Raw genomic sequence first — 24,857 nt, 5'->3', positions numbered from 1 at the left:
TATATGTGTGAGGCAAAAGAAGCCAGAACACAGGAAACATGAAGGAGGTATACAGGAACTGGAGCATGGACTCCTGTGAAAGTATAATAGGTAAAGACAGGATGAGAGACAGTGATTAGCATTTTCAAAGGATTATTGGATCCTCAGTCAGGAGGCTATGCAACGTGTGTTTTCATATACGTGCACACACACACACACACACACACAATCTCATTTTTTAGAACAAGAAATTAAATGTAGTCTCTCACCGTGCAAAATTTTCAGCTCTAGCATCAAAGAGCCAGCTCTTGTCACGCACAAATCTTCTCTGAGATAGCAGAATGGCAGATCATTTGGTTCTAATGCCCTTTCCACTTGATTCCTACTAACTAATGTAAGATAACACGGGGCACTGCCCCCTAAAGCCAGTTTATAGTATATGAGCACACATCTGCAAATATAATATTTTATCACAGGTGTGTGATTGTATGCATGCATGTGTGTGTGGGTGTGGATTGGCGCCTGTGTGGAGATGGAGGATGGAGGCTTGTGGGGGCTGTAATAAAGGAAACCCATGGTTTAATGTAAGGTCTTTCTCTCAGTAGCTGAGCTATAGTGAGTGTGCCAACAAGCTTCACTGCAATAGAGACATCTTGTGGAGCAGGAATGTAAAAACATCTTTTTGTGACATCCATCATAAGAGCAACAGCTCTACAAGAAGTCCGAGGTTTGCCTCATGATAATGAAATGACGAAAAGATTCCATATTAAAACAATATGACTCTTCTGTGTTTTTCATTATGGGTTATTTTTATATTCAAAAACTTTTCCTGTTTGACTTAGTAATGTTATGTAGCCTGTTGGTGGGTAACCTATACTCAAACATAGGGGTGCCAATGTATTTTTAATAGCCTACCAAGAGAAACTACCACTACTACCACTACTACCACCACTACTACTAGGAATAAGAAGAAGAAGAAGAAGAAGAAGAAGAAGAAGAAGAAGAAGAAGAAGAAGAAGAAGAAGAAGAAGAATATACCTGTTGAAACCTTATTAGAGCATGCACCTTTCAAATAAAAACCTTCCCATGAAATACTGCAGATCGTAAAACACTGTCCCACAGGCGTACAGCTTATGGCGTCAGTTTATTAGGGACAAACCTCAGTAAGGCATCAAAAGACTCAAAAGGTTAAACGTCTCATTTAAATATAAGCCACAAACATCCGCATGTGCTCAGACTTCCACAATCCTATGTCGCTGATTTCATCTTACATTATCATTTGTACATTTCTGAATCGTGACTCCTTGACGTTTGTGTTGAGTGAATGAGGAAAGGGACGAGAAAAATGAATGAGTGGAACAAATACACGTCGTGTGCCTACGTCATCCATTCCCCTGCGGAAGGATATCTTCGCCGAGAAGTGTAGTTCCGGGATGTGGGACTACTTCTTAGGATGGACAGGGAAAACGTTAAAGGGCGTAAGAATACGACGGAGGTATACGTCGCTAGCAGGTGCATAACGCAGGGAAATCACAAACACGGGAGGAATGATGGCATAGCATATGGTGCTTTCCCGTTTCAAACGACAGACCGCATATCCGCCATAAACCATAACCTTGTGTTTTCACTAGGATAATGTCACGGTAAGTCGTGCGAGCAGGTCATTGTACAATGTTGCATGTAAGTGTTAGCTAAAAGCTAAAGGTAGCATGTATGGCTAACAGCTGACAACTCATAGTGAATATATTACACTGATCTCTGAGACGGATGTTAGGAGTTTTATGAATTCGTAGGAATGACTCGTTATCATACTGCATTTTTTTATACAGTAACATTTGTAAATAAATGTATATGCATTCGGGCAAATTGAAAAATTAGGAATTGCTCATTGTAGACTCTTTTTTTTTTCCGCACCTGACGTCAGCTGTGTTTGACGAGACCATCATTTAACTAAATTGAGCTTTGTGATCTTAAGAGGATCACAGTGACATGGTGTATACACACTCGCGTACAAGTATGCAGAAGACTTTCCTACTGTAACACCCAAAGTGATAATTTTGCTTCATTACGTGTGCGTCTAAAGAGCAACTGTGCATAACACTCAGTTTTTCTGAACCTCATCTGGGTGACTGTTTTAACAGGGACACTTCCAAAGCGGATAAAAGCTTATATACAGTTTATATACAGGCCTATATAAATATAAATATATAATAATCGTTATGTTACAACATAACACGTACTGCTATGCTGTGCGATTGTATGCTGTGTGTGAGACACCAAATCCACTTGAGTCACTTGTTGCTCTATGTGAGCCAATGTCTTGTGGCTTGTTGTGGATACAGCTTTAGTGCTGTGGGCAGCTCAGCTTTAAACCAGAATGATCAAGAGCTGTAAGTTGTATATAAGCTCCTTTCCCCTGCAGACTGGTGTTTTTACCTCAGACGTCCCTAGAAAGTGGAGGATTTGGAGGGGTTTTCCCAATATTGTCTTATTTCCTTGCTCTTGATGAAGTGACTTTCCTGTTCACTACAGTGGCACATGTCTTTGCGTGTGACTGAAACTGCGAATGGATAGATGTGACACGTGTGTGTGTGTGTGTGTGAATGAGAGAGTCATGGGAATACATGGTCTGCCAAACAAAACTAGGAACTGTCTATCATTATTCAGCCTAAGCTAACTTGGTGGGGCAAGAGGCGGTAATTCTCTGTCATATGTGGCTGTTTAGGTGGGCGTGTTTTAAATAAGAGGGGGAAATGACTCACAGTTGTTGTGGTTACTGTGAAGACCAACTGGAGGAGGTATTTGGGAAGGGGAGGGGGTGTCATTTGGGCAAACCAACAGGGCAATACAAACACAATTATCAATACTACTATGTAATAAGACCTTTCTAAGGGTCTAAGGACAGACAGTGTTGTAATTCTGTAGAGGTTGTTTAAACCCCTTGAGGCTAATTAGTGATTAATAATGTTGGTTATAATGGGCTATATTAAATTTGACCTGACTTGAGAGCAGGATGTTATTCTTTGCTTTTCTTGCAGCAGGGTGTTGACCAGTGTGAGCAAACATAGGTGAGCACAGCCGCACCTCAACAATGGAAACGATCTTCTTGTGCTTAGATTTAAATGGAAAGACTCACTGTTCTAGGCCCAGCCAAGTCTTCTGCTAAGTCATCGGACTTGATTTTGGTTTCTACATGGTGTTTCTGGGAGTTTCATCCTGGAAGTAAATGATTATAACAAGACTGTAGTGTCAGAGATTGCGTTTTAATGAAGCTTATAACAGTAACTGAAATTAAGGAATTTTCCAAAAGTTTTTTTTTTTTTTGTACTGTACCACAACAATGTTCTTCATTGCCTGACAGTGGTTGACTTTTGCCTACGCAAGTTTTAGATTTCACTCCAAATAGTAGTCTTCATCTAGAATTAACTGATGCTTATCTGAATAATTAGTATGGGGGTTTATTGTATACAGTGAAATAATGTAAATTTGTAAAATGTCATAGTTTGCAGTCTTTATCATGGTTTCTCTTCATTCAATATGTCTGGTTGTATGTGGCCATTGTGGCGAATGTTGTAAATTAATGAACAAGACAACACTTCCTCTAATGATTTTTTTTCACAATTGAATCATAAAATTGCATAAATCTTAATAGTGGAGTGTTTTTTAATATGCTTACTCACATTTTCGTATTTTATTGAATGATTTATTGTTGTGGCCCAGACCTGATAGTGGACCTTTAAGGTCAATACCATTATTGGAAATTGGAAGTTTAAAAAAGGATAATAATAGATCAGCTTATATTTTGCCTTACATAGACATTTTTGCCAAGTAACCCTGAATTCTGTAATAAGAAAACTTGTGACATAAGATGTACCAATTTAAAATTGTGAATGATATAATGTATACAATTCGCTAATAAGAAACCGTTGTTTTTTTCCCCCATATCTGCAAACATATACTCAATAAAATATATCTGCAGTAGCCCGAGGCAAACCAATTTACACAATAATACCAATAAACTAACTTCAGCTGCAGTAACGGCTTAACTACTTGCCATCAAACTGTAAACAACCTTGTTGTTCACACCAACATATTATACTTTGACTCTGGAAGTTCAGATCGGTTTACTACAGTATCATTTAAGACAAGCCTTATATTTATTTGACAAACCAAGGAAATGTTTGGCCTTGTGTTTGAAAATGACTTAAACTGATTTAAATCAATTGATTAATCGACTAATCATTTCAGATCTGATTTGGTGCTTCCTTTGCAGTTGGATATTCAGTGCATGCAACAGTTTGCAAGAGCGATCCTGTCATGTTGGTTTTCTTGGCAGGTGATTAAACTGTTTGTGTTCTTGTAAGGGAGTAGCTTCAAAATCCCAGTTCTCCCCTGAGCTTCACACAGAGCTAGCCTGAAAGTACTTGGCCATCCTCCAAACCTCAAATTGATTTCTCATCTCTCTTAAGTCCTAAATCCCTCTTCAGATGCCACAAGTCTGCTGCTGGAATGAATCATTTTGGCAGTGTTAGGATGGTGGTGAGGCTCTTTTGGTTATGGCTGTTATGCTGTTGTGTCTGCCTGTGTATGTCTAGGTGTATTTACGTGTGGATTAGAAGCTTACATTCAAAATGCTGTCCCCCCCCTCAATGCTCTACTGTGCATTTTCCTCTACAAAGTGCCCCCTCATCTATTTCACATTTCATTGTAATACTTCAGAGTTTCAGATAGATGAAGAGTAATTTAGAGATTTTGTAGGAATCTGCTAAGATGTTACTTCCATGGACCCATCACTGTAGAAGTCTTTGTAATATGAAGATGTTATGCTGTTAGTAGTACATTTCCTCCTCATACTTTAAGGCTTGATTGATGTAGGGGCTGTCCCTGATTTTAAAAAAAAAATGTCGTGGGTATTATGGATTGGCTTTCTTTGGCTATGGCTTCCAGATTTCATGTTTTTATATGCAGCACATGTTGTCCATACTTTCAACTTCAACAACATACTGTCAACTTTTTGGAGAAAAAAAAATGTGTAAAAAACTCTGTAGCTGTCACACCAACTGAATATTTACATAAAGAGGAAAAGTGAGAGAAAATAGTATAAACATGTTGGTGTCGTTAGACTGACATGAGATAACAGTGTTTTATATTAAAATCTCAGAATTCTGAGGGCCTTGGATGGCTGCACAATGGCTACAGATTTCTTACCACAAGAGATGATGATAATTGCCTCAACAGTTTCACTTCATTTTTTACCTCATTATGGTTGTAATGAATGCTTGGTATTTTCCTTACTCATTGGAATTTTATGAGACATTTTCCCAATGGGTTGTTGTTGTTGCATTAAAATTATCTTTTAAAGGAGATGTAATATCTAGATGAAAGATATCAAATATAAATATTGGTGTGTGTGTGTGTGTGTGCATCACTCACCCTGCAAATATAAATAACTATTATTATCACATTATGAACTATCTAGAGGGAACCATATGCATCTATTGTCTGGTGGTCACATACACTATACAGCCTTCATAGATTTAGTGTACAGGAAAAGTTGTTGTCAGGACCTCTGTACATTAGAGTCATATTCCAGAGTTTACAAAGTGGTGAAGTGTGTTTCCCAATAAAAACATGACAGTAAATCCTCAGAGAAAAAGCTGTTCCCTCAATGACAAAAGTGAATAGAGAGTATAGTCTTTATGAATTTCTAGTTAAGAGTTTTCCGACAGTAATGTCCCAGACTGTTTGTTAATTTTGCTCCAGGACCTTCACTATGTAAAAATAGAGCATGAACAGACTTGCACACAAAGTTAAGCGAGGTAATCAGCCTCTGGTAAATGTAGCAGTCATATGGCCAGAAGAGAATCAAGAATCTCCTTCTTTCCCTATCTCAGTATCTCTTCCTCTCTCCTGTACTGTAACTGTGTAGAACCTCTTAGTCTCTCCCTTCACTCATGAAGAGGTGAACTTTGCTTTGGTACAGATTTGTTGGACTGAAGACTGGACTCTGTTTCTTCATTGTTAAGGTACTTGCATTGTTTTTTTGGTTTGTTTTAAGAACAGCAGTGGTATCTAGGGTGCAGAGAGAGAGAGATAGAAGGTACACTTATATCGGCTTGCCTCACATTCACACACTAAAGCATGGAGCAAACTCATCATGCGGACAGTTTGGGTTTAGTGTCTTCCCCTAAAGAGAGGTTTCACATGTTGTTAGAATGAGTCAGGAATTAAACCACCCACCGTTTCTCTTCTCCTGTGCTTTTTACAGCGCGCATACTATCTACTGACCTTCCTTCTCCAGAGTGACGGCGGTCTCTGCATATAGAAGCCATTCACTCTACTACCAACAAAATGTCAGGTATGGATTTGAATAATTATGGTTTTTTGTCAACTTTTTTTCAACTTAAGCGCTAAAAACTCTCAATTTGAAGGGAGGGCTCTGTAAATGTTTTTCAAGGCATCAGCAAATGCACACTGACTGGATTGCAGTATGAACATGAATTGTTAATATTTGCTTCATTGTATTAGATTTCATCACAGGCACAAATACCTTACTCTTTACTCTGTGTATATTTTGATAACTCATTTCTGGTTTTAACCAGCTTAGTTATTCTCAAAATGCCCTTATGGTATCTGCCATATTTTCTCTAATACATAAATCTGTCTGTGTTTCAGGTACCTACACGCCAGCCCCTGGTGGGCCATTCTCTGCTCTCACCCCAAGCATGTGGCCTCAGGACATTTTGGCAAAGTACCATCAAGTGAGGATGCGTCTTTATGTTGCATGTTGTTTACATGCAAATCTTCATCAGATGTTTCTTTTGTTTTGATGACAATAAATAGAGATTGAAAAGAATATGAGAATTTTGGAATAGGAAATGTATCTCATGCAAAACATGTCAACTCTTAATAACAAAACAGCAGAAAATAAGATTTCAAGCAATGACCCATCTGCACAGTGTGACAGAATATAAAGACAAACAAAAATGCCTCAGGAGCTTTATCTTCATGTGACACTGATATCTGGTCTGTGCTAAGATTCTTAGCATGTTATTTGTTTGAATCTACAGAAAGACTCCTCAGACCAGCCTGAACTCCAATATGATGAGTTTGGCTTCAGGGTGGACACTGAAGGTAATGTGTTTACTCACATGTACAGACATAAACCTATTTCTTGTGTTTTCATGCTCTTTTTCCATATTGATAAAATTCCTGATTGGCATTATAATTACAAAGAAGACAAGCACCAATACCTGCTAATTTCTGATGCATTTCTCTTGTCACTTAGATGGGGAGGAGCCCAGGTCCTGGCTGGGCACTGAGGGCTCACCCCAGCGTGAGGACCCCCAGCAGCGACTGCGTTGGCAAGCCCACCTGGAGTTCACCCACAACCACACGGTGGGCGACCTGACCTGGGAGCTCATTGATCCTGTCCTTCCACGCTCTGAGCGTCTGCGTTCCCTGGTGCTAGGGGGCATACCTCACAGTATGAGGCCACAGGTAAGTAAGTAAGACTTGGCACAGCAGTGGTGGACTATTTGTGGAGCTAACCAGAAGTGGTTGGGTTAAAATGCTTTATAATACAAAATTTTTAGTGTAAGGAAATAAGTAAATACATTGAAATTGAGTTTATTATCACTAGAGAGTTACAGTTGCCATTGAGTGTTTGCTTTTTTTTAGTTATTTAGTACACATAACAAGCTTTAGAGATTGAAAGGTGTTCTGTCTGCTAGCTTTGGATGCGGCTGTCTGGAGCACTGCAGAAAAAGAGGACTTCTGAGATCTCCTACAGAGAAATCATTAAGAACAGCTCCAATGAGGACTCCTCCACAGCAAAACAAGTAAGATCCCTGGCTATATGTACATGTGTAAACAAACACAATCCCACTTGATTATCCTACCCAGCATGGAAGCATAGTACTTCATGGCTAAATAGAATGGTAAACTACTTATATAGAATCAAAGAATCAGGAGAATCTTCTCTGGTGTATTTACATATTACACACTTTTGAAATTGATTTCATGAATCCTGTACAGACCCAGAACACACGAATGAAGCAGCTATCTTCTGCAGATCTGTGTAGGTATGCACATAATGTCACAGTGCATTGAAGATGGCACTGTCACATGAAACCTGGCATTTACCATGGTACATTAACATAGAAGAAAAATATCAGCGCTACTGTGCAATCAACTGCACAGTCAGATCATCGGTGGTGAGGTCCGCCTCTTAATCATGAAGTAACTGTTCTATTTAACTTCTGTCCCTCAGATAGAGAAGGACCTGTTACGGACTATGCCAACCAATGCCTGTTTCAATAGTTTGACCAGTGTTGGAGTGCCAAGGCTGAGACGGGTACTGAGAGGCCTAGCCTGGCTCTACCCAGACATTGGGTACTGTCAGGGTACTGGCATGGTAAGAACGCCTGCTGTACATACAGAACCTAATACCTAAAAAGACATTACACCAGCCATTTTACTGAACAGAGATAAATAAACACACACTTTTTTATTTTATTTACTTATTGTCTTTCCTGTGGCTTTCTTCTTACTATTTCCATCTTCATTGCTCAACTTTCACTGTCTCTCTCTTATGTCTTATGTCTTGATCGTCCCAGGTGGTTTCCTGTCTGCTGCTCTTTCTTGAGGAGGAGGATGTACTATGGATGATGTGTGCCCTAATCGAAGACCTCCTCCCTCCATCGTACTTCTCCTCCACTCTGCTGGGCGTCCAAACGGACCAGAGGGTTCTCCGCCAGCTCATTGTTCAGTACCTGCCAGCCCTCGACCGCCTTCTGCAGGAGCATGACATAGGTAAGGATGGGTATTCGGGAAGAAGGTGAAAGTGCGGTGCCTGGGGTCAGAGAGGTAAGATGGGCATTCAGTGAACTTCAGACTACCACCACCTTTCAGATACATTAAATAAAATAAAACATGAAAATTGTGCGATGAAACTAACTAATTTTGCTAGACTAATACAAAACTAAGACTGACTAATTGTTGTGTAGCGTATAAACAGTCTATAGCATACAGTAAGTAACCGCTGCCTCCTTTGCACATCCAGAGCTGTCGTTGATCACACTCCATTGGTTCCTGACATCATTTGCCAGTGTGGTGGACATCCGTCTGCTCCTGAGGATCTGGGACCTCCTCTTCTACCAGGGCTCATTGGTGCTCTTCCAGGTCACACTGGGCATGCTTAAGATCAAGGTGATTACACTACACCACCCTTTTTTCTGAGTCTTACCTCCCTGATTCAATTTATTTTTTATAGTGGTGAGATTCTGTAGTTATTTTATTGTTTCACTCATGATGGTTTCTATTTGTCACAGTACAGCAATTAATACCAACAGTGGTTTTACACTACTAAAGCTAGAAATCATCCCACTACTATTCACCAGCTACTCCTACTATAGAGAAAAACTGCATATGTTCTGTATTAATCCTTGTGAAATTTACTCCCCGATCCCCAGGAGGAGGAGCTTGTATCATCAGAGAACTCTGCTTCCATTTTTAATACTCTGTCGGACTTGCCAAGCCAGCTGAGAGATGGGCCTGCAGTTCTTGGGGAAGCTATGAGACTAGCAGGGACGCTGTCTCAGGAGACTCTGGAGGCCCACCGGCACAAGCACCTGGCCTATATCCTAAATGAACAGGCTCAGCTCAACAATGGAAACAACACAGCACTCAACACAAATCTCAACAAGGTCAGTTGTAGTTTTTGCAAATTGTGCTAACACAGAAAATATTTTTGTCAGAGACTAAACAAGTATTGTCTAGCTGTGCTAAAAAAACTGTGGCCACATGTGGCTTGGACAGATTAGGAGGTGTACACGTCCATTCTTTTTATTGAACGTAGTAAAAAACAAATACATTATTTTGTGTTTGTGTATGAGCAGGTGGTGAGGAGACAGTCCCTGCGCAGGAAGTCCACCCTGAGTTCCCTGCTGTTTGGGGAGGATGAGGCAGAGGCTCTGAAGTCTAAGAACGTTAAGCAGACAGAGCTGGTGGCTGCTCTGCGAGAGGCCATAGCCCGCACTGCAGAGCATTTCCACTGTTTGGACCCATGTCACTCCAGTACCGTGAGTTAACACACTGCAGCACAAGAACAGTGTGTTTGTGTCCTGCTGTGAACTGTGACTCAACCAAAATAAGAAGAGCATTGAGAGAGGCATTCCTCCATTTGCTTGCATGTCAGGCTAAATGGTTTAGTCCTAAATTTAATATTGTAATACCTTCAATTCATAGCTATAGTATAGCTTACTGTTATTATTAAATTAACTCCCATCTTGTCTCTTCAGGACCTGACTCCTGACTATTCCATGGAGAGCCACCAGCGAGATCATGAAAATTTCCTTGTTGTGTCCCGTAACCGACGGAGACGGGCAAAGGCTTTGCTGGACTTCGAGCGGCACGATGACGATGAACTGGGCTTCAGAAAGAATGACATCATCACTGTGAGTCATGACTTAGAGAGAGGCACACAAATAAAACATAATTTGTTGTTTCCAGTCATGTACACTATATAGAACACCGTATCTCTAGTTCTTATCTCACTGTGTTTTTATCTCTCTGCCTCAGATCATCTCACAGAAAGATGAACACTGTTGGGTAGGAGAGCTTAATGGCCTCAGAGGTGTGTGAGCTTATGAATCAACACCCACTGTTACCATCTGGACATTGGAGTTTTATTTACTCTGTCTCGCAGCTCATTTGACAAATTTTCTGTTGCTCTTTGTAACAGGCTGGTTTCCAGCAAAGTTTGTGGAGATCCTAGATGAAAGAAGCAAAGAGGTATGGAAGTGGTTAATTTTCAGCTTTATAAGGCAAAGTGTTTCTATACTTGATTTGCCCAGCAGATGTTTGCTACAGTGTTCAGGCCATGTGATATTTTATCAGTCTTAATCTTTTGTTTCCACAGTACTCATTAGCAGGTGATGACTCTGTGACAGAGGCAGTGACAGACCTGGCCAGGGGCACACTCTGTCCAGCCCTAAAGGCCATCTTTCAGCACGGTCTCAAGAAACCGTCTATACTGGGAGGGCCCTGTCACCCTTGGTTATTCATAGAAGAGGTAGGAGAGTTTTTTTTAAAAATTCTACATGAAAGCTCACTGCCCACTATTGTTGTACAAATTTAAGCTATAGCATTCTTTGTCTTCTGTTTTTTTTCTCAGGCAGCCAGTAGAGAGGTGGAGAGGGACTTCAACTCTGTCTACTCGAGACTGGTGCTATGTAAAACCTACAGGTGGGACACAGACACTCACATTTAGGATAGGCGTGAAAAATTGTAATCTGCTAAAGCAAAAAATACATTTTAAAAAATCACGTTTTGAAGCCAAGAGCATCCACACTCTTCCAGGAGCGATCGGGGATGCACTTGACTGATTTGCAGAAGGACGTTAGATACTGTCTGTTAAGAACATAAATAGGGAACTAACCCTTGTCTGCATGCACAGTGTGACGATACATGTTTGGACAGAATACATTACTTTCAGCAGCCCAAAATTATAAAGTAACAGCTCGTTGCCTGTGGTATTTACCAGGTTGGATGAAGATGGGAAAGTACTAACACCAGAAGAGCTGCTGTACAGAGTGAGTAACCAATATGCATAAAGAGTCTGCAAGTTAGTTTTATCTAGTTCAATGTAAAGTTGAGTATTAATAAATTTTTTGTTATTTATTTATGGACAAGAAAAAATGTGTCTCAGTATGTTTGTTTAAAGGAGTGTCTGTCTAGTGAGGCCTAGTCATGTCTGTAAACTCAGCCTGAAAAAATAAAGGTTTATTGGAAGTGCATGAGCGCCCTCTGTCGACTCTTCCAGGCGGTGCAGTCGGTCAACATGAGCCACGACTCGGCTCATGCTCAGATGGATGTCAAGTTTAGGTCTCTCGTCTGTGTCGGCCTCAAGTGAGTTTTCCAGATGGACACACACACACACACACACACACACACACAGAACTGAAATCATCACTGTCACTTTGAACACAGTGTCAGGTGGTGCAGGCTTAAAATGTGCAAATCCACTAATGAGTAACGTGCACACTAACGTGTGTGTTCCTCCCTCCAGTGAGCAGGTGCTGCATTTATGGCTGGAGGTGCTGTGTTCCAGCATGGCTGTCGTAGAGAAATGGTATCATCCCTGGTCATTCCTTCGCAGTCCTGGATGGGTACAGATCAAGTGTGAGCTCAGGTAAGAAACACATAACGTATAATAACTATATACACATAACTATAAAACTGCAGTTTCTTGATTCTGGCTGACTCAGATTTGGAGAACAAGAGCAAGCAAAAGCAAATATATTTGAGATGATGAAATGGCGTAAGGTGCTTACAAACTCACTACTGAATTCCTGGCTTTGACTGGCAATGTAAAATGTATTGTGTCTTATCCACCCACTATCTTCGATATTTACTACACATTATTGAGTAGTTTGAAAATATCACTGAATATCTAAAAATGACTTTAAGAACAAGACACATGATCTGACAAGTGAAACAAACAAACTGCTGTTGTTGTTTTCTCAGGGTCCTATCAAAGTTTGCCTTCAGTCTCTCCCAAGATTGTGAGCTACCTGACAAGAAAGAGGTGAGCGAAGCAGTTAACGTAGATAACCACATTACCTTCATATAGAGCATTGGTAAACATGTCTTACTACTCAGGGACAACTAATTATTAATCAAGGGAAAAAACATAATGACTTTATGCTGTTTCAGAAATCTGCTCTTCTGAAAGCAGACGTTACGGATGTGCTGGTTCAGCATCACCTCTTTAGTTGGGATCTCTAGGTAACATGTCACCTATGAGACTGTAGATGCTATAGCATAGTCATTGGTTCCATTAGTTTATTAAGCTGCTGATTTAAGATACCCTATCAAACGAATCATCTCTCCAGTCTCTGTCCTTCTCACCATTTATCAGATCATGTCATTTCAGTCAGTAGAGCTTGTCCTTTTGTATCTTTGTGGAGCTATCAGCAAACTGAAAGATGCACTGGTGTCAGTAGTCATCATAGGGCAAAAACATTAGTGCACTACTGTCTGTGTGTTGAATATTGAAATCACCTCTGGCCAGACCCCAGTCGGTGATGTCAGCAAGTTTTTTTCATTAGCTGTCTAATACAAATTGCTCTCCTTTAAAATTGCTGATTGGTGTTTGGCAAGAGGTCCAATGTAATAGGAGTTACCCTCTGTGGTGTCATGTTTGTCTTTAGGTAAAAGCTTTCCCCATCTCTCTTTTCCAGGAGAAGGAGCAGAGACCATTGAAAGAAGGAGTGCAGGACATGTTGGTTAAACATCACCTCTTCAGTTGGGACATTGATGGCTAGAAACACAGCTGAATCCTACTCTTTCCTGTGCGTCTTGTGTATATTTGATGTCTTGTTTCTTAGAGACTGTCAATCATAAATTAGACACCATTGTCTGCTACAGTAAGTGACTACTTCACAGACCCTCTGTCACATCACCTTTTGGTGACAGCCTAACGATGATGACTCTGCAACTCTCATGCCACCACAAAGGTCGACTGGTTTGTATGAGCTGAGGCATGTATGCATTAAGGTGCATACTTTATTTATATTCAGATCCACCATAGGAGGTCTCACTTCATGTTAAAAACTACGTAAAGTTATACAAGTCCACACATACAGAATAGTCTGTATACACTGGACTGGAACACTGAAGTATTTCTTAAGTACTGACTACACTGGCTGTTCAGCTTTTTATAGCTGACTGTGTTTTGTGCAGGAGTGAGACATGTGGTGCGTTCTCTGTCATTGGTTGTGCGTCTGTTAAATGCAGCATCAGGTGATCACAAACACTGGGCCTTTTAACATGTAAATTGCCCGAAATTAAGACCAAAACAGAACATTCTTGAACACGGAGCAGCAAAGTTAGAAATTATTTTTGAGAGGAATGCTGCTTACCTCAGTATCATGAATTCCCCCAAATATTTCATGAAATACTAATGTTGCACACACCAAGTAAAGCCTTTTCACATTGTAATACAAGAGTATGAGTGTGTATGCTACCTTATCAGTGGTAGTGTGTAGTCTGCACTTGTATGACATAGTGTAAATGAAGCAGATTAATACTTTGTGTTACAATCTACAGTAAATGTTACATAAATATAAACAATATATATATATATATATAATTTACAATGTTTTGTGTAAAAAGTAAACACATCTGTTGTTTGTGGCTATATGTACTCTTACAAGCTAAAGCAACTCGATATAGGACTTATTCAGTACCACTTTTCATTTTCCAACTCCAACTTAAAACTGCACATACTTTATAAACAGCGATTTCTGTTACTAACTCAAACTGTGGACCATTCTAAATAATGCTAGGCTGTAAATGGGTAGGGGCTGATATGTCAGCAAAGCAGAATGAATTTGATTATTTTGTGATAAACGGCAAACTAAAGTTTATGTTCACTTGTTACATTTTTATCTGGTCAGTTATTGGGTACTTACTGAATACAGTAGCAACAATTTTGTTGTACTGGTTGTTATTCTTGAAAGGCTAATTAGATCTTCCAGGTGTAAAGCTTCAAACTGTCATGTAAATTCAGTGAGGACTTTTTTTTACTTTCATTGTTTTCTGTAACTTTCCCATGTGCAGAAAACACAATCAATTCAGTTTACATGATTGTAGCCTGTTGAAATCACAATATACTGATCAGCACTCGAAATGCAGCAGAATATCCTGCTGTCTGGTGTCTACTCAAGGAATATCCAGCCAACAGTTCCCACTTTGCTCCTGTAATATGTAGACCTAATAAGACGGACTATTAACACTTTTAGCCTGACTGTACATACAGTATGTTTGAGAAAAATAATATATGTTAAAAACCTACTCCTTCTTTTTTTTTTACACCAACAGATTATATAACATGAGGATTTTTCAAAAATATAATGAAGAAATTTGAGATGATGCACATATAGAAAAAGAATCACTGTTGAAAAGTTCAGTAAAGCCTGTTTATTAATGGTCAGTTTTTAACGGCAAAGTGTGTTTTTTTTTTTAAAAATGTCACAACATGTTAACAGCAACAGGCCTTAACGCATGGGGTACTAGACAAGTTACAAGTAGCACTGCAAGTACTGCATGTCTTTAAAATCATTAGCAACTGTTGGAGTGACAAGATCATGTGCTGTATTTGTTTGTACTAACGCTATTGGTATAAGGTGTGTAGATGGAGGACTGACAGTGGAAGCATGATGGATACTACTGAATCTAAAAGCACAGATGAGAGTGGGAGGAAAGATCCAAGACCATCCAAAAGTCAACGCTCTGCATGTATGCCAAATAAATAACTGACAATTATAAAATGTAACAGTTTATATTCTCTATATATCTAGAATTTGAAATCACTGTGGCTTCTGCTACATTCATTTGTGATTTGCATACATTTTGTACAATGGCATCTTTCCAATCATAGCACAACTAACAGCAAATTTACATATGCAGTATAAATAGTACATTAACTGTTTTTCATTGCAAATACACAGGGAATGAGTGGGGGAGTTTCACTTATAGCTGCTCGTATTGGTACTGGACCCTTATTTTGGGTTTAGCCTCCCTCCCCACCACTGAAACTCAGCCAGAGGACTGAATTGTAGGTTTCATACACACACACACGTTAAAGATGGATCAAATTAAATAAATCATCATCCTGAGTGAGGCTAACCTCAGAAACCACACTGCTTTCCATTAACCAAACCATTCAAAATAGTAAAGGCAGCTGACATTAAAATGCATAAAGGGTGTATGCCTTTTGGTTTGGGACATACCCCTTTGTGTTCCCTTTAAAAATGAAAACAATAGGACCTGGTGTAAAAAGGCAAGTAGTAATAAGACTGAGGAGAGTGTCTTTCTCCAAACATCAGTTTCCTTTGTGGTTTGTGGAATGAAGACACTTGGTGGAGTGATCGCAGAGAGGGACGAGAGGGACGAGAGGGCAGTTTAGCAGCCTCCTATTCCTGATGAGGAGGGAGCTGCTGTGGAGTTGGTGCTGCTGTTCTGGCCTTTTCCTTTGTGCCTCTGGCCACCCCTTCTCCTCCCACCTCCTCCAGACTTTGGCTACAAAGAAGAGATAACCCAAAGCATTTCATAAGACCAAACTCATATGTACATTTGATGTTTTTAACCAGTACTTAACATGGTAACGTCAGGCAGCATGTTTAAAAAAGGAATAAGAGTGCCAGGCTATGAACTCCACCATCTTGCTTTGTAAAACACAATCTCTACTATCCAGGGTCTCCACTGTTCTGCTTCATTTTGTATTAACCCATTTTACCTTGTTCTCTTTGTTGCCCTCCTTTATCTGAGGGTCTTCATCTCCCTCTCCCTTAGGAAGTCAGCCATGCAAGCAAAGAGGGGAGGGGGGGTGTAAAGGAGTGATGTTGCATGACGAAATTAGAGTTTGGGAGGAAATAAAACAAAATCATGCAGGATGTAATGGGTGGTGGAAAACATGGTGCAGAGAGAAAACAAAAGGGAGGAAGATACGGAGGAGTTAATAAGCTTAAAAAACACAGCAGTGTTAGGGCAAGTAAAACAGTAAGAAATGGAAATGCATCGAGAAACACCAGAGTAATAGAATACACAGCAGCTCACAGTATTTTCATAGTATAATATTTGCAACGCTTCTATTGACTTGTGACTCACTGGTTGTGTCGTGTTTGGTCCTGCCGACTGTGCTATCGTTGCTACATCATCAGCAGCTGCTGTGGTGCCATCCTCTTTCCGGAGTGGTGCCTTTTTTGTAGACTGCATTTTGATTTGTGGAGGTTTGGAATTTGATGGCAAATTATTGGTGGACTGCAGCAGCTGAAAAGAATTTTAGTCAATGAGTAAAGAAATCAGCCATGAGCTGGAACACTTCGTAAGACAAATTGTATGTCACGGTCTGAAGCCCCATCTAGATCAAACATTTTTCACAAGGGAGTAGGTTAAGTAATTATTGAGGCAAATCCTGCATTATAATCCTGCATTTTCTATTAATATGATTTAATAGAACGTAGCACTGTGTTAGCAATTAAATTCTTGATAGATATTAATTTTTCTGGGAAGCAGCCTTCCCAGTATTCTGTTATGCTGTGGGAACTGGTCACCAGCTGATTTCCTTTGATAGAAATCACAGTTAATATCCTGAAAATTATTCCATCCAATTAGAGCTTCAGAACGGAGCACAAGGTTGCAACAGGAAAAAAAAACACATCTTTGAATATACTGTCCTACATCGTATTAGCCATATCCCAGTGTAAACATTCTTCATCCCTCAGAGGGCTTCGCTACCTTAGTGATGGTCCCCACTGCCTTGGTGCGTCCCTCTCTGAACACCAGCCTCTGGTCACAGTGCAGATACTCCGGGGTCTTGATGAAGCGAAAGTGGACTGAAGCCTTGTCCCCTGTCCGTAAGCAGTCTCTGTTCATGGACAAGATGGTGGCTGTCTGCCTTATGCTGCCACAGTGGACTGAGTGGTGATTAGAAAGAGATAAAGGAGAAGAGACAACAGGAAAGATGAGTTTATGTTTATAAAGAAGGCAACAATGAGTCACCACCACCAAGTCATCCACGATACATATGCCTTTATATGTCACTGTTACCCACCCATAGCCTGGTATCTTGGGGATATCGTAGTGGGATGGTGCAGTACCAGGATCTCGGCCTCAAACTCCCAAGTTGCCTGTGGGCTCAACCTTGGGGACACCATCACCATGCCTTTCCTTATGGATGAACGCTTGATCTGTACAAAGAACCAGGTGGTCGAAACAGAACTGTTACACATTCACACCGTTGTACAATTACTTCTCTAGATCATCTCAAGGCCTTGCTGCTAACACTAAATTAGATGTGACCATGCGGTTGACACAGAACCCGCAAAACAACACAGTTACTGATTGGGTTTTCACTTAATGAGCAGCCCGCCTGAGAATAGGCTCTAACGTGATAAACCTGTGCATGTTTTCCCTCCTACCTTTTTAAGAGCAAATGAGGCAGTCTGGCCACCTCTAACCTCCTTCACAGGCATTCTCTTGCGGTGGATTGATTTGACGGCAATAGAGATGAAACTGCCCAGAGGGTCCGGCCCCAGTAGCATGGTATCATTCAGACGTATGAGTCCACGTAAAGTAGTTCCTGATACTACTGTCCCCACTCCCTGAGATATAAACAGAACATAGCATTTGGTAGATCTACATGCAGTAAAATGCATTTAGTGTGACGAGTTAGTCAGTGCTCTGTGTACCGGTACAGAGTAGGTGTCGTCTATCTGAAACTCTGCAGGCTGGTCGTCTCGGTAGGAGGTCCTGGAGGAGAGCAGGTTGAGAAACATCTTGAGCAGGTCCATGTTCTCTCCCGTCACATTGGATATCTGAAAAATGGGACACATCCTGGGGGCACACACACGCAGGTTTTAAAAGGTGCATTTTCACTCTCATTCTGAATCTCGCTGGGACAGACTTCATACCTCTCTGAACTGAAGTTTGAAGCCGTGACGATGACATCGTCCTTGTTCTGTACCAGGACGGGGATTTTCCTGCAGCCAGGGGACTTCAGTAACCTCTGGAGCAGCTTCAATGTCTCTGTTAGGGGGGAAAGCAAAACCACAAAAACAACAGCACAAAGATTGATAAGGAGTGCAACACATTAGGCTTTTAATTACAAACAAAAGACGTGGCTCCAGGGGACTCACCTTGTAGGATGTTGGCTGGACACATGTCTATCTTGGTTACCACCACAAAGACAGGCACATTCAGAGCTAAGGCCAGGCCCAGGTGCTCTTTGGTCATCCCCACGATACCTGCATTACTGCCCACCTGGAGAGGGAGTGAGGGAGGGAGGGAATTTTATTTCTTTATTTTAGAAACAAGAAAATAACCTTCTTCTATACATTGTGGGCACTGTATAGTCTTCATTTCACATTTTGTAAGTATTAAAACTGGGAAGGGTTTACCACAAGTTTAAATATACATATATATACACACACAGAAAAAAAACTGAAAAAAGTACATTTAAACAGACCCTTTCTTTTAATATATGGCAACAATTCATGATATTTACAGGCCTAATGCCAAATTCCTATAACCCAAACCACCCACAAAAACCCCATCTTCTTCTTCCTGAGCCCACCCACCCCACCACACCACACCCTTTCTGACCATGAGCATGCAGAAGTCAGGCAGGTGTCCGGTCATCCCAAACACGGTGGTCTTGAGGTATTTCTCATGGCCGGCCAGGTCTATGAAGGTAATGACCTTGGAGGACTTCTCACAGATTTTGGTCCAGTCCAGGCTTCCTCCATGGCTATCTGGTTTGTTCACCACCTGGGGACAGACAGAGGAGGGGTCACATCATAATCACACTGTCTCCACCTCCATGTGCTGCTTCGAAACAAGGTCAATTCTATGCCAAGTCCTATGTCTATGTCATTCTATGCTATGTATTGAATGGTATTTGTGCAAGTTGGTATTTGTAGTAGTTGTCCAATTCTTTCTTGGTTTTTGGCAGTTTATAGAGGAGGCTGCCAAGCATTATACAAGGTTATATCCATACCCAGTGCTGGTGAGAAGCCCCTGAGCAAGAGCACCTGAGCTCTAATTTATAAAGCCTGTCATCCTGATCCAAAGATGGACAGTGGCCAATAAAATGTATTGACAGGATGAACATACATGAACTGTTCCTAAACCAAGCATACAAAAGAGCATTTACAACCAGCTTTGTTCCACTTTTGAGAGATTTTTATGTATATTACACACACAATACTGGGCAGTGACAGAAAATTTAAAGACAGTGGTGCTATTGCATGCTACATACAATAGGTAGTGCAGTACAATCACAAGTCTTTACTCTATATTCCCATTATCTTTGCTCCTTCACTTCTTACAGGCCTCTCTAGTTAAAATCTATATTTCATTCAGAATTTTGATGTTTGTGTAACTCATTGCACATCATATAAACCACAGTTTTAATTCTTTAACAACTACAATTCTTTTAGGGTCAAGCCGACAGGTAGACCTCTCTGCTCTGCCACCTCTCTACCCCTCACCTGTCCCTCCTGGTCAAACCCCAGGATATCGTTGCCCACACTGCTGGTCCTGCCACTCTCCATCTCGTGCTTGTGCCTGAAGAGCTTCTGACGGGCAAAGCCCCTGCCATTGTCCAGCTCTCCATGCGTTAACACTCCCAATAGAGTACTCTTACCAGCATCCACGTTACCCACTACTGCAACCCTGAGGGATACAGGAGTACCAAAAACATCACTTAAACTGTACTAGAAAAGCATAACCTCCTGACATGTCTCATTAAAAGAAAATGTAATCAGTGTAGTAAAAAAAAAAAAAAGGTGGCAATCCATCAACATTGTGGAAAATGATGGGGATGTAAAACAATAACCAAAACCAGTCTTTATTATTTAATTCTAACACAACTTTCAAAATTCACAACAGTGGAGTCAACATTAATCACATGCATTTTTTATCTTAACATCTAGGATAAAAGGTACAATCAAGAAAAAAATGGTGGAAGACGTCAGAAGAACAACTGAACTGGTAAATCAACAAGAACTATCACCATAGCTGTGGGTGTTATACATGGAATATTCTACTCGATTGTAATCATGAACCCTCTGTATTCTCATCTCTGAGCACTCACCTGACCTCCAGGAAGTCCAGCTCACCCACACGCCTGCGGATCAGATAGTCACGCACCAATCCCGCAGTCTCATTGCGCTCTCGTAGTGGAATAAGGTCAGCGTCCAGTTGCTCACACATGGAGCGCACGGTGGCCACTGAGGCCTCCATATCTTTCTCATCCAGACCCCAGTCACCACCATCTACAACACAGGAGAGGAGAACAAGACCTACTATAACTTTGTAATTTTTGAAAAAAAAAAAAAGTTCAAGGAGATGATAAATAGTTTGTCAACAGCACGTGCATTGTCTTATGTTTCTCACCTGAGCCCATCCCAACCACATAGATGGTCTCGCCACATCCCTCCTCCATCCTGTCCCGTAGCTGGCGTAGTAAGGAGTCATACTGCTCTCCATTTGGGCTAACAAGTGCCAGCTATTGGGTTCCAGGGGGAGAGAGGGAGGGAGGAAAAGAATAGAAAGAACAATGACCACTGATGCAGTTATGACTCTAGATGGATGTATAATCAAAGACAATTCTTTATCCAAGGAGTTCAAAAGTCAGGGGTGATTGCATCGAGTGTGTTTGCTTTTAAAAGTGGCAGGGACAGGATTTAAGAGTATGAACCACTCTGGACATTTTTCCCTCACTAGAAAGTGGACCTAGAGGGAATGGCAAGTTCAAAAGCTGTTCTCCACACATGAACACAGCTGTTTCTCTTCCCATGAAACACCTCAAGGTTACATGTGAACACAAAACTATTATCTCTGCTTATATAGATCTAAAAAGCTTGATTAGCACGACCAGTACCACGAGTAAAGGACAAGTAAACAAAAGTAAAAGAAGACCAAAATCACTTTTTTCATTATTTAATTTAAGCACAACCCTGAAATCATTTTATGGTGTGTTTTTTGAAATCAACTAAAAATTTAAAGTTGTTTTGGTACTATGACCTTCAAATGGAACAAATGTGTGTTCCTGTTGTGAAAATGTGTTTTAGGTTTTCCGTTTCATGTTTTAACAGTCAAGCCAGTAGATTGTGGCTAAAATGTATGCAATTCGAGGTAAATTGATGGCACGGTATAAGCATATCATGGTTTAGTATCATTACACCAAAAGGCACAGTGTAATGTCACATGAATAGTATCTACAAAAGTAAATCAAAGTTTATTGATAAAGTTACCACGGAGCATATCAGGCTGACAGAACCTGATGACACTGACAGGAGCCAAAGGTGAACAAGGAGCGGCCTTCCTGATGCAACACCGTGCAAGCTGTTTATGGGACGTGTAATACCACTGTAGTGTGCAACTTGACCCTTCCTGACACAAACCTGATTGCTGTCACTCTTACACATACACATTCAGGTTTACATCATGTCATAACTCAAACTCATCTGATAAGTTAGAATATTTTTTATGGCTACCTGTACTAAAATCAACAGTCCACAGCCTGGTGTTGTCTTTACTCAGTTACTGCTCACAGGTATTGTGTTTGTAGTGGTTCAGCGGGAAAACCCCACCTCACTATTCAGTTTTCCTGATTTTCATCAGCCACTGTGTTTTTGTATCAGGGTTGCCTCACGATGTCAAACCCAGTGTTTTTGTATTGTTTGACAACAGAGTTGCCATGTAGCTCTGCCTTGCTTTAGGCGGCAACAGCATCATCAGAGGTGGTTAGCTACAGACACTGTTGGCAACATATGGTGCAATGTGCAACTAATGTAAGCGTTAGGTTTGGCTAGCGTTAGCCACAACTAGCTGTTTTACTTAACGTCAGCAAAAGCAATTTCCCGAGTCCGCACAACCAGTCGTGCGTGATAATTTGGTTTTAAGGTACTCAGCAGCAACAGTATGGGACAGCAGGCCATGTTTGGTAATTACACAGTTACAAGCAATCATTTGTTTCATTCATTCATTCCCAGGGGCAGCTAGCTAACATTAGCTTCGCAGCGCTGCTATATCCAGGGCCTTGCTTTACCTTGCTAGTGAAGTCAACACCGCGGTCCTCGGGCTCGCCGTTGATCAGGTCCGCGTCCTCGAAGCACTCGTCCCCGGCGTCATCCCCGCATCCTCCCCGGTCCGGAGCGAATATGCTCGCAGGGACTAAAGCATCAGCCAGCGGTACGGAGCCCGGGCTTACACCTGGCTCATGCGCCGCTGCTATTGATGCCATTTCTATGCCAGGCTTGCAGTAATAAATCTCAAGCTGTCTCAATTATTGTGATGGCCAAACACACGGTAGTCAGCTCCCCGCAAGCTCCACACGCCAGCGTGAACCAGGCAGCGCCAGCTATGCTTTAGATGACTTGACGCTAAAAAAGTCAAAACAGGGTTAATCGGCTAACATTACAATAACATGCTGCTTATTTATGCGCTGTCAGTTCGCATTAGAGCCATTTAAAGATAAAATTACCACCACCTCTTTTATAATTATGAGGTAGGTGTGTGTGTATAAGGATATTTACACGCCTTTTTTTTACTTTCCGCTCACCAATAGTGTCTCAGTCACTGTGAATATATTAACAATGGACCAATTGCAGTGAGGGGGTCGTTCATATGATTACAAGGTGGCCCTGACTCTTACAGGCCTGCTAATGTTGTTGTACAGGTGTAATCACAGTGTAACTACTGTTGACGCAATGGAAATAAAAACAACGTAATGGTCTTTTGTGGTTACTCCCTAATAAAGTAATAAATGTTTCCTATGTTAATTTAATTTACTTTTTCCTGTTCATATGACAAATGTTAAACTTTGAAACAGTAATTGATTGTAATAGCAGTAATTGTATAAGTTTGTTCTAACAAATGAATCACGAGATGTTACCAGGAATATGAGCTAAAACAGTTTGTTAATTAAAACAAGTAATGGTTTATTAAAATCAGTGACAAGGAAGGAATAGTAATTCTCAAATGATTTACCTTTCAGTCATTGTAATTTCATCATCTTTCATCATCAGTATTGTTGCAATGGCTCAGATCAGCTAAACAGGATATACAAACATAATACAATTAACACCAATGATATATATTTATATTTTCAATGATTAATGATTGATAATGTTTTTTTTCTTCTTTTGGCTATTCCCAATGTTAATTCAGTAAGAGGAGGGTATCTGAAAAATTAACCCATTGATTTCACTCTTGCTTTTGAGCACAACCCTTGCGCTATGTTTTTATATATAAACACCAGACCTGTTTAACTGAATACAGCAGGAGACCTGTCATGAGCGAAATGTTTCATAGTACAAACTGAACGGAGTTAGTCACTCCTAAGAGTAATTGTATACCACAAATTATGAAATAATTGCAATTACAAGACAGACATTCTCTGTTGAAGACAGACTGTTGAATACAGTAACACTTTATATGGTCTGGTAGATATGGAAGATGTGTCCTCAGCGGTCAGCACCACTGCATAAGTGCTCCACAGGGTGCCCTTGATGACAATAAAGCAGTGAAGCTGACAAATGCCACTGTGTAATAACAGCTACAAAGGCCTGGACTTGGTGAGAACACCTTCATGGCAGCTCTTAAACATACAACTGAGCTCCATTCAACCTGTCTTCTGCAACAAATTTCTTGGTCTCTTTGTTCTGTGTACTGTATATTAATGAAGATGAGTCATTTTTGAGACTTGGATTCAGATTGTGCTAGTCTTAATTGTTGGTTTTTATTGTTTTTTGTTTTTTTTTAACACAAGCAATCAAATAAATGTTGTGTTGCAGAGAAACCACCAGGGGGCGCTCAGATCAACTGTCCACTCCACTCAGTATCAAAGCAGACACAACACCAGACTAATAATTCCAGGCAAAGCCCTTAAAATGTGTCCACCTCAAATTATATAAAAGGGGGTAGAAATATCCACAAATTTAGTTTTATTGCTGGACTATTTGTTCACATGTTTCAAAGTGTAGATTTTAAATACAGATTAACATTGGTTAAACATGATGATGAATATCATTACTATAATGATAACGATTATTACTATTATTATCTGTATAAATATATCAATTATTTTCATATGAAAATATATTGTAGGTATTGTAGTAGTAGTGTGTGTGTGTGTGTGTGTGTGTGTGTGTGTGTTCTTCCAGTTTTTAAGTGAAAGGTCTCTGTATGACTACATCTGCTGACTGTCTTGAGACTGGTTCTTGGGGCAAGAGGAAACATATCACATCTCTGTGCCTCATTGAACTTCTGATGCTCAAGCTGCATTTCCCTTGTGACAAGCCACA

At 40.5% G+C, this 24,857-nt stretch overlaps 2 protein-coding genes across 3 annotated transcripts; one reads left to right on the top strand and one right to left on the bottom strand.

Moving 5' to 3' along the window:
* The first annotated feature begins 1,449 nt into the window (after window positions 1-1,449).
* sgsm3 (small G protein signaling modulator 3) lies at window positions 1,450-14,985 on the top strand. The gene is made up of 21 exons (XM_071473946.1): window positions 1,450-1,622; window positions 6,248-6,337; window positions 6,655-6,740; window positions 7,050-7,113; window positions 7,268-7,479; window positions 7,713-7,820; window positions 8,252-8,395; window positions 8,598-8,793; window positions 9,044-9,189; window positions 9,453-9,686; window positions 9,879-10,061; window positions 10,281-10,436; window positions 10,561-10,615; window positions 10,724-10,773; window positions 10,901-11,053; window positions 11,156-11,226; window positions 11,525-11,573; window positions 11,804-11,889; window positions 12,050-12,172; window positions 12,508-12,568; window positions 13,224-14,985. The coding sequence occupies exons 2-21, from the start codon at window positions 6,331-6,333 to the stop codon at window positions 13,305-13,307; spliced, it is 2,268 nt and encodes a 755-aa protein (XP_071330047.1). The 5' UTR covers window positions 1,450-1,622; window positions 6,248-6,330; the 3' UTR covers window positions 13,308-14,985.
* Window positions 14,942-23,082, bottom strand: gtpbp1 (GTP binding protein 1). Of its 2 annotated transcripts, XM_071473947.1 has the most exons (14): window positions 22,601-23,077; window positions 20,944-21,055; window positions 20,642-20,822; window positions 20,037-20,220; window positions 19,150-19,314; window positions 18,684-18,807; window positions 18,459-18,573; window positions 18,237-18,381; window positions 17,967-18,149; window positions 17,600-17,735; window positions 17,284-17,462; window positions 16,654-16,815; window positions 16,283-16,333; window positions 14,942-16,065 (listed from the first exon to the last, which is right to left on the bottom strand). In XM_071473947.1, exons 1-14 carry the CDS (start codon window positions 22,793-22,795, stop codon window positions 15,949-15,951), a joined length of 2,049 nt encoding a protein of 682 aa, XP_071330048.1. In that variant the 5' UTR covers window positions 22,796-23,077; the 3' UTR covers window positions 14,942-15,948. The 2 variants fall into 2 exon arrangements, with proteins under 2 accessions (XP_071330048.1, XP_071330049.1); XM_071473948.1 differs by lacking the exon at window positions 16,283-16,333 and having other exon boundaries at window positions 22,601-23,082.
* Window positions 23,083-24,857: the final 1,775 nt, after the last annotated feature.

This window comes from Trachinotus anak, unplaced genomic scaffold (assembly GCF_046630095.1).
Source record: "Trachinotus anak isolate AG129_WGS33_773 ecotype Australia unplaced genomic scaffold, CSIRO_AGI_Tana_v1 ptg000003l, whole genome shotgun sequence".
Classification (NCBI taxonomy): domain Eukaryota; kingdom Metazoa; phylum Chordata; class Actinopteri; order Carangiformes; family Carangidae; genus Trachinotus; species Trachinotus anak.
This window is presented reverse-complemented; position numbering and strand designations above follow the sequence as displayed.